This window comes from Tinamus guttatus, unplaced genomic scaffold (genome assembly GCF_059628265.1).
Source record: "Tinamus guttatus ecotype Peru unplaced genomic scaffold, ASM5962826v1 Tinamus_guttatus_pri_ptg001503l, whole genome shotgun sequence".
NCBI classification, from domain to species: Eukaryota; Metazoa; Chordata; class Aves; order Tinamiformes; family Tinamidae; genus Tinamus; species Tinamus guttatus.
Window position 1 is genome coordinate 20,227 of NW_028290037.1, and position 16,959 is coordinate 37,185.

The 16,959-nt window shown below is 65.6% G+C and overlaps 2 protein-coding genes across 2 annotated transcripts; one reads left to right on the forward strand and one right to left on the reverse strand.

Moving 5' to 3' along the window:
• Window positions 1-286: 286 nt before the first annotated feature.
• Window positions 287-10,733, reverse strand: SLC7A8 (solute carrier family 7 member 8). Its single transcript, XM_088539223.1, has 11 exons — window positions 10,610-10,733; window positions 9,070-9,274; window positions 8,841-8,992; window positions 6,378-6,503; window positions 4,715-4,868; window positions 4,517-4,640; window positions 4,338-4,441; window positions 2,688-2,784; window positions 2,451-2,600; window positions 1,076-1,256; window positions 287-537 (listed from the first exon to the last, which is right to left on the reverse strand). Exons 1-11 carry the CDS (start codon window positions 10,731-10,733, stop codon window positions 287-289), a joined length of 1,668 nt encoding a protein of 555 aa, XP_088395349.1.
• Window positions 10,734-13,678: 2,945 nt separating this feature from the next.
• On the forward strand, window positions 13,679-16,444 carry PABPN1 (poly(A) binding protein nuclear 1). The gene is made up of 6 exons (XM_088539224.1): window positions 13,679-13,810; window positions 14,897-15,011; window positions 15,224-15,291; window positions 15,874-15,980; window positions 16,107-16,194; window positions 16,292-16,444. Exons 2-6 carry the CDS (start codon window positions 14,930-14,932, stop codon window positions 16,442-16,444), a joined length of 498 nt encoding a protein of 165 aa, XP_088395350.1. The 5' UTR covers window positions 13,679-13,810; window positions 14,897-14,929.
• The last annotated feature ends 515 nt before the right edge of the window (window positions 16,445-16,959 follow it).

Here is a 16,959-nt window from a genome sequence, read left to right on the forward strand (position 1 = left end):
GCGTGGCCTCCGCGCGCGAGGGGGCGTGGCCACAGCAGCCCCTCCCCGGCAGACTCCGCCCCCATTCATTCCCAGCCCCGCCCCCTACCTGCGGGGGCGGGGGGGGATGTGGGGCGCCCCATAGCGCCAGGGGGCGGGGCTTAAGGCCGCTGGGGGGCGGGGTTAAGGCACTGAAGGGCCCCGTGGGGCGGAGCGGCACTTGTGGGGCGGGGCCGCGAGGCGCCGCAGTCCTGGGGGGCGGAGCCGCCCCACGGGGCTCAGGTGTGGGGCGGCCGTGGGGCCGGGCTCACGCGTGGGGCTGGGGGGCCAGGGGCCGCGCGGCGTCGCCGTGGGGCGCGTCGGTGTCCTCGGCGTCGCCGTGGGGCGGCTCCTCGCTATGGGGCCCGTCCTCGCTATGGGGCGGCTCCTCGCTATGGGGCGGCTCCTCGCCGTGGGGCGGCTCCTCGCTATGGGGCGGCTCCTCGCCGTGGGGCGCGGCGTCGCTCATGGCCGGGTAGACGACGCGGCAGAGCCGCTGGCTGAACACGGTCAGCGACGCTGCGGGAGGGGACGCGTGTGGGGCGGGACCCACGGCTGCCCCATAGCGCCCCACGGTGACCTCCGAGCCCCACAGAGCCCCATAGAGACCTCTGAGCCCCATAGAGCCCCATAGTCATCTCCCAGCCCCACAGAACCTCATAGAGCCCTCCCAGCCCCATAGCGCCCCATAGCCACCCCAGTGACCTCTGAACCCCATAGCACCCCATAGCGCCCTCCCAGCCCCATAGCTGCCCCATAGCGCTCACCCAGCCCCATAGCGCCCTTCCAGCCCCATAGAGCCCCATAGTGACCTCCGAGCCCCATAGAGCCCCATAGTGACCTCCCAGCCCCATAGCGCCCCATAGCACTCTTCCAGCCCCATAGAGCCCCACAGCACCCTCCCAGCCCCATAGCGTCCTCCCAGCCCCATAGCCGCCCCATAGCACCCTCCCAGTCCCATAGCGCTCTCCCAGCCCCATAGCACCCTCCCAGCCCCATAGCGCCCTCCCAGCCCCATAGCGCCCCACGGCGCCCCATAGCCACCCCACGGCCTCACCCATGGCGCGGCGCAGCGCGGGCGGGCGCGGCGCCGTGGGGCGGGCGCCCAGCGCGTACACGGGGGCCCCGCTGGCCAGCACGGCCAGCCCCATGGCGCAGACCAGCGGCTCCGACCACAGCGCGAACAGCAGCAGCGCCGCCCAGAACAGCAGGTAGGCGGCCGGCAGCCACAGGCTCACCTGCAACAGGCGGACAGCGACAGGCGGAGCGCGTCAGGCGGAGCGCGACAGGCGGAGACGCGTCAGGCGGACACCCGGGGGGGCATGTTGGGGTGTAGGGATGCTGTGACGGGGTGTAGGGAGGGTGTAGGAACAGTGTGATAGGGCATAGGGACAGTGATGGTGTGTAGGGGTGGTGGGAGGGTGTAGGAACAGTGTGACAGGGTGTAGGGAGGGTGTAGGGACAGTGGGATGGAGTGTAGGGAGGGTGGGAGGGTGTAGGGACAGTGTGCACGGTGTAGGGAGGGTGTAGGGACACTGGGGTGGGGTGTAGAGACAGTGTGACAGGATGTAGGAACAGTGTGACAGGGTGTAGGGACAGCGTGATGGGGTGTAGAGAGGGTGTAGGAACAGTGTGATAGGGTGTAGGGAGGGTGTAGGGACACTGGGATGGGGTGTAAAGACAGTGTGACAGGGTGTAGGGACAGTGTGATGGGGTGTAGAGAGGGTGTAGGAACAGTGTGACAAGGTGTAGGGAGGGTGTAGGGACAGTGTGACAGGGTGTAAGGAGGGTGGAAAGCTGTAGGGACAGTGATGGTGTGTAGGCGTGGTGGGAGGGTGTAAGAACAGTGTGACAGGGTGTAGAGAAGGTGTAGAGACAGTGTAGACAGAGTGCACAGACCCTGTGACAAGGTGTAGGGACAGTGTGACGGTGTAGGGAGAGTGTGACGGGGTGTAGAGACAGTGTGATAGGGTGTAGGAACAGTATAACGGGGTATAGCGACAGTGTGATGGGATGTAAGGAGTGTGGGAGGCTGTAGGAACAGTGTGATGGGGTATAGAGAGGGTGTAGGGACAGTGTGATGGGGTATAGAGAGGCTGTAGGAACAGTGTGATGGGGTGTAGGGACAGTGCGACAGGGTGTAGAGACAACGTGACAACCTGTAGGGTGTAGAGCTGGTGGGAGAGCGTAGGAACAGTGTGACAGGGTGTGGGGAGGGTGTAGGGAGACCGTGGCAAGGTGTAGCAAGCCCGTGTCCAGGTGTAGCGACCCCGTGCGCGGCTGTAGCGCCCCCTGGGTCGCGCTGTAGCCCCTGTATGTGGCTGTAGCCCGCCCCGGGTCGCATTGTACCCCCTGTCGCGCTGTACCCCCCGTCCGGCTGTACCCCCCGTCCGGCTGTTCCCCCCCGTCCGGCTGTTCCCCCCGCCGCTCACCCGGATGGGCCGGCGCAGGCGGGGCCGGCGGCGCCGCAGCGCCAACATGGCCGCCACGGCCACCCCGTACCACACGTAGTTGGCGAAGCCGACGTAGTTGATCAGGGTGTAGATGTCGCCCGTCACCAGCATCAGCAGCGTGGACACGCACTGCCCGAGGGGGGCGGGGCCGCGTGGGGACACGCCCCCTTTGTGGGACACGCCCCCCCCGGAGGCCACGCCCCCTCCCGCACTCACGGTGACCAGCAGCGCCGGCACCGGCGTCCGCCGCTCCACGTGGATCATGGCCAGGAGCGCCGGGAGCTGCCGCTCGCGGGCGCCCGCGTAGAACAGCCTGGGGGCGGGGCCGGGGAGGGGCGGGGCCGAGGGGGCGGGGTCACGGGAGGGGGCGGAGCCATGGGAGGGGGCGGAGCCACGGGGAGGGGGTTGGAAGGAGCCCCCCCGCCCCCCACCCAGTTCTGGTTCTGTTGCAGATGGGGGGTGTGGTCATGAAGGGGGCGGGGCCATGGGGAGGGGGTGGAGTCATGGGGAGGGGCGGGGCCAGTGGGGGGTGGAGGCACAGGGAGGGGGGTGGGAAAAGCCTCCCCCCCATTCTGTTGAGCATTGGGGGCGTGGTCATGAAGGGGGGTGGGGCCAAGGCTATGAGGGGGCGGAGTCACGGGAGGGGGTGGAGCCACAAGGAAGGGGTGGAGCCACGGGGAGGGGGTTGGAAGGAACCCCCCCCATTCTGTTGAGGATGCGGGGGCGTGGTCATGAAGGGGGTGGGGCCAAGGCTATGAGGGGGCGGAGTCACGGGAGGGGGTGGAGCCACGGGGAGGGGGTTGGGAAGAGCCCCCCCCCCCCCGTTCCTGGTAGTCTTGAAGATTGAAGGGGATGGGATCATGAAGGGGGCGGGGCCATGGGGAGGGGGCGGGGTTAATGAGGCAAGGGGGTGGGGTCCGGGGAGGGGCGTGGCCACCACAGGGGGTGCACTGGGGGCGGGGCTACACGGAGGGGTGGGGCTAAAGAGGGTGGGGTCACACCTGTGTGGGGGTGTCCAAGGGGCGGGGCTTCCCGGAGAGGGGCGGGGCCAGGGCCATGAATGGGGGGGGTGGAGCCATCACCGGGGAGGCGGGGGGAGCCCTATGGGGTGGGCGGGGGCTCACGGGAAGGGGCGGGGCTTCACCGGGGGGGTGGAGCCAGAACCCCCCAGGGAGCCCTGGGTGACCCCGACTCCATAGAGGGGCGGAGCCCCAGGGGGTGGGCGGAGCTAAGCGGATGTGGGCGGGGCTAAGTGAGTGTGGGCGGGGCTTCACTGGGGGCGGAGCTAGCGCCTGCAGAGCCCTCAGGGAGCCCCAGGTCCATAGAGGGGTGGAGCCCCACGGGGTGGGCGGAGCCAAGCGGGGGTGGGCGGGGCTTCACGAGGGGGTGGAGCCAGAGCCCTCAGGGAGCCCTGGGCAGCCCCAGGCCCATAGAGGGGCAGGGCCTTATGAGGGTGGGTGGAGCTAAGTGTGGATGGGCGGAGCCTCGTGATGGTGGGCGGGGCTTCACCGGGGCGGAGCTAGAGCCCCCAGGGTGGGCGGGGCCTCGTGATGGTGGGCGGGGCCCCGCGTGGGTGGGCGGGGCTTCACCAGGGGGCGGAGCTAGAGCCCCCAGGGAGCCCCCAGGGAGCCCTGGGCAGCCCCAGCTCCACAGAGGGGTGGAACCAAGCAGGGTAGGCGGAGCTAAGCAGGAGTGGGCGGGGCCGAGCGGGGGTGGGCGGAGCTTCACCAAGGGGTGGAGCCAGAGCCCCCAGGGAGCCCCAGCTCCATAGAGGGGCGGAATCCCAGGGGGGTGGGTGGAACCAAGCGGTGGTGGGCGGGGCTAAGCGGGGGTGGGCGGAGCTTCACCGGGGGGGCGTGTCCTCACCGCGAGGAGGTGAAGAGGGAGCCGTTGACGCCGCCGAAGGTGGAGAGGGCCACGGCCAGCGGCATCACCCACGCGGCCGGGCCCAGCACCTTCTCCCCGAAGGTCTGCAAAGGGGGCGGGGTTAGCGCAGGGGGCGGGGCCAAGGGGGCGGGGCCAAGGGGCAGGGGGCGTGTCCTCACCACGGCCACGGCGCTGGAGTCCAGCAGCTCCTGCGGGTCCATGGCGGCCACGTAGGCCACGTTGGCGGCCACGTAGACCACGGTGACCAGCGGGATGGACACGTAGATGGCGCGGGGGAGGTTCCTGCGGGTGACAGCGGGTGACGCCGGGGGTGACGCCGGGTGACGCGGGTGACGCCCGGACGCGTCCCCACGCACCGGTGCGGCTCCACCAGCTCCTCCGTGACGTAGTTGAGGAAGTTCCAGCCCCCGTAGGCGAAGGAGCCCTGCAGGAAGGCCAGGGCCACCGGGCCCGGGGACGGGGGACGCCACCACGAGAAGGCGCCCGCGGGGGACAGCCACGCGTGGGAGCCTGGGGACATGGGGGGACATTGGGGACAATGAGGGGACATTGGGGACAATGAGGGGACATTGGGGACATGGGGGACACGCGGGGGACAGCCATGCGTGGGAGCCTGGGGACATGGGGACAATGAGGGGACATTGGGGACATGGGGGGGACAGCCATGCGTGGGAGCCTGCGGGGACACGGGGGGACATTGGGGACAATGAGGGGACATTGGGGGGGACATGGGGGACAGCCACGCGTGGGAGCCTGGGGGGACACGGGGACAATGAGGGGACATGGGGGGGACAGCCACGCGTGGGAGCCTGGGGGGACACGGGGGGACATTGGGGACAATGAGGGGACATTGGGGACACGGGGGACAGCCACGCGTGGGAGCCTGCGGGGACATGGGGGGACATTGGGGACATGGGGGACAGCCACGCGTGGGAGCCTGGGGACATGGGGACAACGAGGGGACATTGGGGACATGGGGGACATGGGGGGGACAGCCACGCGTGGGAGCCTGGGGGGACACGGGGGGACATTGGGGACAATGAGGGGACATGGGGGGGACAGCCACGCGTGGGAGCCTGGGGACAGCGAGGGGACATTGGGAACAACGAGGGGACATTGGGGACACGGGGGGGACAGCCACGTGTGGGAGCCTGCAGGGACATGGGGGGACATTGGGGACATGGGGGGGACACGGTGGGGACATTGGGGATATGGAGGGACATAGGGGGACGTGTGGGGGGATGTGGGGACACACTGGGGACATGGGGGGGTCCCAGGGGGCTGGGGGACATGGGGGGGGCCAAGGGGACCATAGGGGGATGTGGGGGGCCCAGGGGACACCTTGGGGACATTGGGGGGCACAGAGAAGGGACCTGTTGGGGGGGGGGGGTGTCAGGGCCACCATCTGGGGTCCTGGTGGCCTGTGGGGTCCCTATGGGTCCTGTCCCCATCCCATGGGGTCCCTATGGGTCCCTGTGGCCCGTGGGGTCCCTATGGGTCCCATCCCTGTCCCACGGGGTCTCTAGGGGTCCCTATGGGCCCTGGTGGCCTGTGGGTCCCGTCCCTGTCCCATGAGGTCCCAAGGGGTCCCTGTGGGTCCCGGTGGCCCCATGGGTCCCATCCCCATCCCATGGGGTCTCTATGGGTCCCTGTGGGTCCCGTCCTCGCCCCATGAGGTCCCAATGGGTCCCATGGGGTCCCTATGGGTCCTGGTGGCCCCGTGGGGTCCCTACGGGTCCTGTGGGGTCCCTATGGGTCCCGTCCCCGTCCCATGGGGTCCCTATGGCCCGTGGGGTCCCTATGGGTCCTGGTGGGTCCTGTCCCCGTCCCATGGGGTCCCTGTGGGTCCCATGGGGTCCCTGTGGCCCGTGGGGTCCCTATGGGTCCTGGTGGGTCCCGTCCCCGTCCCATGGGGTCCCTGTGGGTCCCATGGGGTCCCTGTGGGTCCTGGTGGGTCCCGTCCCATGGGGTCCCTGTGGCCCCGTGGGGTCCCCGTGTCCCCCCCGTGTCCCCGCTGACCGCGGCAGATCTGCACGACGCCCATGAGGATGATGAGGGCCAGAGCCAGGAGCTTCCCGGCCGTGAAGACGTCCTGGACGCGCGTGGCCCAGCGCACGCTGGAGCAGTTCACCCAGGTCAGTAACACTGTGGGGACAATGTGACACCGTGGGGACAACGTGGGGACAGGGTGACACCCATAACACCGTGAAGACGTCCTGGACGCGCGTGGCCCAGCGCACGCTGGAGCAGTTCACCCAGGTGAGGAGCACTGCGGGGACAACGTGGGGACAGCGTGGGGACAATGTGACAACGTGGGGACAACATGGGGACAACCTGACACCCATAACACCCATAACACCGTGGGGACGTCCTGGACGCGCGTGGCCCAGCGCACGCTGGAGCAGTTCACCCAGGTCAATAACACTGCGGGGACAACGTGGGGACAACGTGGGGACAACGTGGGGACAACGTGGGGACAACATGACACCCATAACACCCATAACACCGTGGGGACGTCCTGGACGCGCGTGGCCCAGCGCACGCTGGAGCAGTTCACCCAGGTCAATAACACTGCGGGGACAACGTGGGGACAGCGTGGGGACAATGTGACACCGTGGGGACAGCATGGGGACAATGTGACACCATGAGGACACCCATAACACCATGGGGACGTCCTGGACGCGCGTGGCCCAGCGCACGCTGGAGCAGTTCACCCAGGTGAGGAGCACTGCGGGGACAACGTGGGGACAGCGTGGGGACAATGTGACAACGTGGGGACAACACGGGGACAACATGACACCCATAACACCCATAACACCGTGGGGACGTCCTGGACGCGCGTGGCCCAGCGCACGCTGGAGCAGTTCACCCAGGCCAGTAACACTGCGGGGACAATGTGACACCGTGGGGACAGTGTGACACCATGGGGACGGCCGTGTCACCCGTGGGGCCACGTGTGGGGATATAAATGGGGTGAGCGCCACGTGGGGACATAAATGGGGACACATATGGGATGAACAGCACGTGGGGACACACGGGGACACACAGGGTGACATGTAGGGACACGCAGGGACATCCAGGGAGACGTGGGGACACACAGAATGACACATAAAAACACATAGAGGCACATGGGGACACGCGGGGACATGCACGGTGACATCCAGGGACGCACGGGGACACATAAGGACCCACTAGGACACACAGGGTGACATGTAAGGACACACAGGGACATCCAGGAACACATGGGGACACATAAAATGACATACAGGAAAACACGAGGACACATAGGGACACATGGGGACACACAGGGTGGCACAGGGACACACAGGTGACATGTAGGGACACGTAGGGACATCCAGGGACACGTGGGGACACAGAGACTGACACATAAAAACACATAGAGACACATGGGGACACGCGGGGACATGCACGGTGACATCCAGGGACACATGGGGACACATAAGGACCCACTAGGACACACAGGGTGACATGTAAGGACACACAGGGACATCCAGGAACACATGGGGACACATAAAATGACATACAGAAAAACACGAGGACACATAGGGACACATGGGGACACACAGGGTGGCACAGGGACACACAGGTGACATGTAGGGACACGTGGGGACACATAGCATGACACATAAAAACACAAAGAGACACATGGGGACACGTGGGGACATGCACAGTGACACATAAGGACACACGGGGACACATAAGGACATACACGGTGACATGTAAGGACACATAGGGACACACAGGGACATATAGGGACACATGGGAACACAGAATGACATACAGGGACACATAGGGACACATAGGGACACACGGGGACACATAAGGACATACATGGTGACATGTAAGGACACATAGGGACATCCAGGGACACACGGGGACACACAGGGTGACACGTAAGGACACGTAAGGACACATAGGGACATATAGGGACACACAGGACACATGAGAACATACAGGGTGACATGTAGGGACACATGGGGACATCCACGGACATGTGGGGACACGTAGAATGACATATAAGGACACATGGGGACATACAGGCACACACGGGGTGACACAGGGACACACAGGGTGACACATAAGGACACACACAAGGACACATGGGGACATACAGGGTGACACGTAAGGACACACAAAGACACACAGGGTGACATGTAGGAACACACAGGAACATATAGAGACACATAGGGACACAGAATGACATACAGGGACACATAAAGACACATAGGGACACACGGGGACACACAGGGTGACACGTAGAGACACCCAGAGACACAGGGGGTGGCACAGGGACACACAGGGTGACATGTAGGGACACACACAGAAACACAGGGTGACACGTAAGGACACACACAGGGACATACAGGAACACACAGGGTGACATTCCGGGTGACACCGCCCCACCACCGGCCCCCCAGCAACCAGTGCCCCCCAACAACAGGCGGCGCGGGCGTCACTCACGCAGACAGGCGGCCGCCAACAGGCGGAGCGCGGCCTCGGGCGCCTGACAGGCGCCGAACAGCGGGTACAGCGCGTAGTTGGCGAAGGTGAGCGCGATCACCGCCTGGTTCGTGGGGTAGATGACCAACACCGCGACCCACAGGCGCAGGAAGCTGCGGGGAGCGACAGGCGGTGAGCGGTGTTGTCGCCGTCGCGGTGTTGTCGCGGTGTCGCCGCCGCCGCCGCTCACCCCGCGAGGCCGCCGAAGACGTCCTTGATGTAGGTGTAGTCGCCGCCGGACTTGGGGATGGTGACGCCCAGCTCGGCGTAGCACAGCGCGCCGGCGACTGTCACCAGGCCGGTGACAGCCCACACGATGAGGGACAGCCCCACGCTGCCCGCGTTGGCCAGGACCCCCTTGGGGGACACGAAGATGCCCGAGCCGATGATGTTGCCTGTAGGGGGGACGCGGGTGACGCCGCTACAGGCGGCCGCGGGTGTAGCCGCACCCCGCGTCACGGTGTTGTCACCTCGACCCCTTGTCTCCAAGGTGGGGGTGGTGGGGGGGTCCCCATGTCCCCAACTGTCACCTCGGATACACCCGGTTCCAGGTACAAGGGTCCTCGTGTCCCCAAGTGTCACCTCAGACCCATATCCTTAAGCTGGGGGTGGTGACAGGTCCCCAAGTGTCACCTCAGCCCTCCTGCACCCAGGTACAGGGTCCCCATGTCCCCACAGTGTCACTTCAGCCCTCCTGTACCCCGGTTACAGTCTCCCCATGTCCCCAAGTGTCACCTCAGCCCTCCTGTACCCGGGTTACACGGTCCCCATGTCCCCAAGTGTCACCTCAGCCCTCCTGTACCCGGGTTACACGGTCCCCGTGTCCCCAGGTGTCACCTCAGTCCCCACAGTGTCACCTCAGACCCATATCCTTAACCTGGGGGTGGTGACAGGTCCCCAAGTGTCACCTCAACCCTCCCGTGCCCGGTTACAGCGTCCCCAGGTGTCACCTCAACCCTCCTGTACCCGGTTACAGCATCCCCAGGTGTCACCTCAACCCTCCCGTACCCGGTTACACCCTCCCCGTGTCCCCAGGTGTCACCTCAACCCTCCTGTACCCGGTTACACCTTCCCCGTGTCCCCAAGTGTCACCTCAACCCTCCTGTAACCCAGTTACAGCGTCCGCACGATGTCACCTCAACCCTCCGTACCCGGGTTACAGGGTCCCCGTGTCCCCAGGTGTCACCTCAACCCTCCCGTACCCGGTTACACCCTCCCCGTGTCCCCAAGTGTCACCTCAACCCTCCTGTAACCCAGTTACAGCGTCCGCACGGTGTCACCTCAACCCTCCCGTACGCAGGTACAGCCTCCCTGTGTCCCCAAGTGTCACCTCAACCCTCCCGTACCCCGTTACACCTTCCCCGTGTCCCCAGGTGTCACCTCAACCCTCCTGTACCCAGTTACACCTTCCCCGTGTCCCCAAGTGTCACCTCAACCCTCCTGTAACCCAGTTACAGCGTCTGCACGGTGTCACCTCAACCCTCCTGTACCCGGTTACACCCTCCCCATGTCCCCAGGTGTCATCTCAACCCTCCCATACCCAGTTACACCCTCCCCGTGTCCCCAGGTGTCACCTCCCCCTCACACCCCGCAGCGGGTGACACCCCCGGGGTCCCCCCGTTGTCCCCCCGCCGTCCCGCCCAAGGTGACAGCGGCCGCCGGGCACCCCCGCGGCGGCCACAACAGGCGGCGGCGGGTGACAACAACAGGCGGCGACACCCGGCGCTCACCCACGATGATGCCGCAGGCGCTCAGCAGCCCGATCTCCTTCTTGAGGGCCACCCCGTTGTCACCGTCGTCGGTGTCACCGTTGTCACCGTCGCCGCGGCGCCGCCGGGCGCCCTCGGCCGCCATTGGATACCCTGGAACGGGGGGGGGGGTTGAGTTGTTTGTGAGGAGGAAGAGGAGGAAGGAGGAAGGTCGGGGGCCCCGCGGGGGGATCCTGTCCAGACTCCTCCTCCTCCTCCTCCAAAGGGCGAGTGACAGTGACGGGGGCGGCCGCCTGTTCCCGCCGGTGTCCCCTCCCCCTCCCCCGGCCCCGCTCCGGGTGGTTCCTGCTCCGCTTCCCGACAGCCGGAATGGGAATGGGAATGGGGGGGGCTACGGGGGGTGGGATATGGGGGGAAATAGGGGGGTTATGGGGGTTGTGGGGCGGATATGGGGGGATATGGGGGTCGTGGGGGGGAATATGGGGGTTATGGAGGGGATATAGGAGGGATATGGGGGGAAATATGGGGGGATATGGGGGTTATAGGGGGAAATAGGGGGGTTATAGGGGGATATGGGGGAAATATGGGGGTTGTGGGGAGGATATGGGGGTCGTGGGGGGGAATGTGGGGGTTATGGGGCGGATATAGGAGGGATATGGGGGGAAATATGGGGGGATATGGGGGTTATGGGGGGAAATAGGGGGGTTATAGGGGGATATGGGGGGAGATACGGGGGTTGTGGGGCGGATATGGGGGTCGTGGGGGGGGAATATGGGGGTTATGGGGGGATATAGAAGGAATATGGGGGAAATAGGAGGGTTATAGGGGGATATGGGGGGAGATACGGGGGTTGTGGGGCGGATATGGGGGTCGTGGGGGGGAATATGGGGGTTATAGGGGGATATGGGGGCTGTGGGGGGGAATATGGGGATTGTGGGGGGATATAGGAGGAATATGGGGGAAATATGGGGGGATATGGGAGTTGCAGGGGGGATATATATTGGGGGTTGGACTAGATGATCTCTAGAGGTCCCTTCCAACCCTAAGCATTCTATGATTCTATGATTCTATGATTCTATATAGGAGAAATATGGGGGTTGTGGGGGGGATACGGGGGTTATGCAGGGAAATGGGTGGAAATATGGGGATTATGGGGGGATGCGGGGGGGATATGGGGGAAATACGGAGGCTATAGGGGATATGGGGCGAAATATGGGGGTTTTGGGGGGATATGGAGGAAAATATGGGGGTTATGGGGGGGGGTACAAGGGTTATGGGGGGACTATGTGGTTCCAGAGAGGAACATGGGGGTGATGGCGGGATACGGGGGGAAACATGTGGGTTATAGGGGGATATGGGGGGAGAACATGGGGCCGTCGGGGCAAATACGGGGCCGTGGGGGTGAGTCTGGGGCCCAGGAGCAAACGGGGGGCACAGAGGGGCCTTGGGGGGAGTGTTGGACCATAGGGGTGAACATGGGGGGTCCCAGGAGGGCCATGGGGGGGACGGGGGCCACGGGAGCCGACCCGGCGGCCTGGGAGGAGGGAGCGCGAGGCCCGGGAATGCGGGAACGCTGGAATCTGCCCCTTCCTTGGCATCTCCCCCGCCTTCCCCCCTTCCTTGAGCACCGACCTTCGCTCCGGCGCTGATAACGGGGCCCGGACTTTCCCCCGGCCCGGGAGCGGCGGCGACGCGGGGCCTCCTGGCGCCTTCGGGCGCCCCGTTCCCCCCGCGGCCCCACAAGCGCCGCCCGGGCCCCACAACCCCCCGGAGCGCCCCATGGAGCCCCCCACGGGCCGCCGACCCCCGGCTCTGCAACATGGCGGCCGCGTCGCCCCCCGTCGCCTCAGGGGCGGCCGCCCCTTTCCCGCCCTTTTCCCTCAGCGCTCGCGCATGCGCGGCCGCTTCCCGCCCGTTTCCCTCACGCGGCGTCGCCCTCACGTGGCTTCTGCGCATGCGCGGCCGCTTCCCGCCCGTTTCCCTCACGCGGCGTCGCCCTCACGTGGCTTCTGCGCATGCGCGGCCGCTTCCCGCCCGTTTCCCTCACGCGGCGTCGCCCTCACGTGGGGGCTCTGCGCATGCGCGGCTGCTTCCCGCCCGTTTCCCTCACGCGGCGTCGCCCTCACGTGGGGGCTCTGCGCATGCGCGGCCGCTTCCCGCCCGTTTCCCTCACGCGGCGTCGCCCTCACGCGGGGCTCTGCGCATGCGCGGCGGCTTCCCGCCCGTTTCCCTCACGCGGCGTCGCCCTCACGTGGGGGCTCTGCGCATGCGCGGCCGCTTCCCGCCCTTTCCAACGGCTGCCGCGCGACAGAAAAGCCCACGAAAACCCCCAACATCGTAAAAAAAAACACATAAAAACGTATAAAAACACACTAAAAACTTCGTCCTGGCCGCCCTAAGCGTCACGGGAGCACTAGGCCCCTCGCTAATCCGGCGGGGCAGCCACGGGCTTTGAGGCAGCGCTGCTAAATCCGCCCGAAAAGCGGCTAAAACAAGCGCTGAATAAGCCCAGAAAACAAGGGGCTGAAACAAAGGCTTAAAATAAGCGGCTGAAATAAGAGGATAAAGTAGCGGGGTGAAGCAAGGGGATAAAGTAAGGGGGTAAATTAAGGGGATAAATTAAGGAGATAAATTAATTTTTTTTTTTTTTTTTAATTGGCGGCGGGACAAAGCGGCCCGGGACCGGCCCGGGTCGCCCGGTATTAACGGGCGGGGGCGCACGCGGGACCCACCTGCCGCGGCGGGCGACGCCCGCCGACTGAGCGTCAGCGGCGGCGCGCGGCGCAGGCGGCGCGGCGGGGGGCGGGCCCCGCGGCGCGGCGGCCCAATGGGCGCGCGGCGCGCGGCGCGGGCGGCCAATGGGAGCGCGGCGCGCGCGCGGCGCAGGCGCGCGGCGGCGGCGGCGGGGCGGCCATGGCGGCGCTGCGGGGCGGCGCGGGGCCGCGCGGGGCCGAAGCGGCGGCGGCGGCGGCCGAGGGGCCGTTCGGGAACGGGCTGGGGCCGCGCGGGGACGACGAGGCGGCCGCGGCGGCGCCCGCGGAGGCGGCGCCCGGGGAAGCGGCGGCGGCGGCGGCCGCGCGCGGCCGGGGGGCCGGGGCGGCGGGTGGCGGGGCCGGGGCGGCGGCGGCGGCGGCGGGAGCGGCGGCGGCGGCGCCCGAGGAGCTCGAGGAGGAGCCCGGGCTCGGGGACGGCGACGCGGGGGACTCGGCCATTGAGGACCCGGTGAGCGGGGCGGGGGGGGGCGCGGGGGGCGGGGCCACGGGGAGGGGGCGGGGCCAAGGGCACGAGGGGGGGGGTCACACGTGGGGTCTGGGGTTCTATAGGGTGTCATAAATGGGGCCTGGGGGTCACATAGGGGGTCATATATGGGGTCAGGGGGGCATATATGGAGCCAGGAGTTCTATAGAAATTCATAAATGGGGCTGGGGCGTCACATATAGCGCTATATATGGGATCAGGGGGCCATATATGGGGCCTGGGGTTCTATAGGGGGTCAGGGGGCCATATATGGGACCTGGGGTTCTATAGGGGGCCACATATGGGGCCAGAGGTTCTATAGGGGGTCATAAATGGGGCCTGGGGTCATATACGGGGTCATATATGCGGTCAGGGGTTATATAAGGGGTTGTATATAGGGTCAGGAGTCATATATGAGGCTGGAGATTCTATAGGAAGGTCATATATGGGGTCATATATGGGGTCAGGGGCTATATAAGGGGTTGTATATAGGGTTAGGAGTCATATATGGGGCCGGAGATTCTATAGAAGAGTCATATATGGAGCCATATATGGGATCAGGGGGCCATATATGGGGCTAGGGGTTCTATAGGGTGTCGTATATGGGGCTAGGGCTTCTATAGGGGATCATAAATGGAGGCAGTTGTCATATATGGGGCCATATATGGGGTTAGGGGCTATATAAAGGGTTGTATGTAGGGTCAGGAGTCATATATGGAGCCAGGAGTTCTATAGAGATTCCTAAATGGGGCTGGGGCGTCACATATAGGGCTATATATGGGATCAGGGGGCCATATAGGGGGCCAGGGGTTCCATAGGGGGGTCCCATATGGGGCCGAGGCTTCCATAGGGGGTCATGTATGGGGCCGGGGGTCACATATACAGTTATATATAGGGCTGGGGGCTCCATAGGGTGTTCTATACAGGGATGGGGGTTCCATAGGGTGTTCTATAGGGTGTTCCATAGGGTGTTCTATATGGGGATGGGGGTTCCATAGGGTGTTCCATAGGGTGTTCTATACAGGGATGGAGGTTCCATAGGGTGTTCTATAGGGTGTTCCCCCGTTCCAGGAGCTGGAGGCCATCAAGGCCCGGGTGCGGGAGATGGAGGAGGAGGCCGAGAAGCTCAAGGAGCTGCAGAACGAGGTGGAGAAGCAGATGAACATGAGCCCCCCCCCGGGCAACGGTGAGCGGGAACGCCGGGAACGCCGGGAACGCCGGGAATCCCCCCGGAATCCCTGGGAACGCCCAGGAACCCCCAGACCCACCTGGGAACCCCCGGACGCCAGGGCCCCCCTCCCATGGCCGCTCATCCCGTTTTTTTTCCCCCTCATCCCATTTTTTTTCCCCCTCATCCCGTTTTTTCCCCCGTTTTCCCGTTTTCCCGTTTTCCCGCAGCCGGCCCCGTGATCATGTCGCTGGAGGAGAAGATGGAGGCCGACGCGCGCTCCATCTACGTGGGCAACGTGAGCGCCGGGAACGGGAATGGGATCCCAGGGGCTGGGAATGGGATTCGGGCTGGGAATGGGATCCCAGGGGCTGGAAATGGGATTTCCAGCTCTGGGAAGGGGATCATGGGAGCTGGGAATGGGATTCGGGGCTCTGGGAAGGGGATTCCAGGGACCAGGAGTGGAATTTGGGACTCTGGGAATGGGATTTGGGACTCTGGGAATGGGATTTGGGGCTGGGAATGCGATTGCAGGAGGTGGGAATGGGATCGCGGGGCTAGGAATGGAATTCCGGGCTCTGGGAATGGGATTTCAGGCTCTGGGAATGGGATTTCAGGCTCTGGGAATGGGATCCCAGGGGCTGGGAATGGGATTTCCGGCTCTGGGAAGGGGATCATGGGAGCTGGGAATGGGATTCGGGGCTCTGGGAATGAGATTCCAGGCTCTGGGAATGGGATTCGGGGCTCTAGGAAGGGGCCCAGGCCCCCCTCCACCTCCTAACCCCGCCCCCTTCTCTGTGGCCCCGCCCCCTTCTCGTGTCCCCGCCCCTTCTCACCGTGTCCCCGCCCCCTTCTCCTCGTGGCCCCGCCCCCTTCCCAGGTGGATTATGGCGCCACGGCGGAGGAGCTCGAGGCCCATTTCCACGGCTGCGGCTCCGTGAACCGCGTCACCATCCTGTGCGACAAGTACAGCGGGCACCCCAAGGGGTGAGCGACAGGCGGACGCCGCCTGTTCCTACGGGGGTTCCTATGGGGGGTGTTCCTATGGGGGGGGTTGTTCCTATGGGGGTTCCCGGACGCCGGGGCCCCTCCTCCAACCCCTCCCCCCCCCAGGTTCGCCTACATCGAGTTTTCCGACAAGGAATCCGTGCGGACGTCGATGGCGCTGGACGAGTCCCTGTTCCGGGGGCGGCAGATTAAGGTGAGAAACGGGGAAAAAGGGGAAAAAAGAGGAGTTGTGGGGTTCCCGTCACCGTTTTGGGGGGGTTCCCGTCACCGTTTTGGGGTTTCCCTCCCAGGTGATTCCCAAACGGACCAACCGCCCGGGCATCAGCACCACGGACCGGGGCTTCCCCCGCTCGCGGTACCGGGGCCGCGGCGGCGGCTACAGCGCGAGCCGGGCCCGCTTCTACAGCGGCTACAGCCGCCCCCGCGGGCGGGCCTACAGGTGAGCGACAGGCGGACGGACAGGCGGAAACCAGCGAGTTCAGCGGGGGGGGGGCTGGGTCCTCCAGGGCGCTGGGAGGGACAGCCGGGTCCTCCAGAGCAGTAGAGCCAGGTCCTCCAGGGCAGTCGAGTTGGGTTGCCCAAGGTAGGCTCAGGTTCTCTGAGGTGGACCTGGGTCCTCCAGAGCAGTCGAGCCGGGTCCTCCAGAGCAGTAGACCTGGGTCCTCCAAGGCAGGCCCAGGTTGTCTGAGCTGGGCCTGAGTCCTCCAGAGCAGTCGAGCCAGGTCCTCCAGGGCAGTCGAGCCAGGTCCTCCAGGGCAGTCGAGTTGAGTTCTCCAAGGCAGGCCCAGGTTTTCTGAGCTGGGCCCGGGTCCTCCAGAGCAGTCGAGCTGGGTCCTCCAGAGCAGTCGAGCTGGGTCCTCCAGAGCAGTGGAGCCGGGTCCTCCACCCCGTTTCCCCAGGCTTTGCCCGGACGCCTGGGCCCCGCAGCACTGGGGGGGGTGGGGGGGCGGGGCCTCCC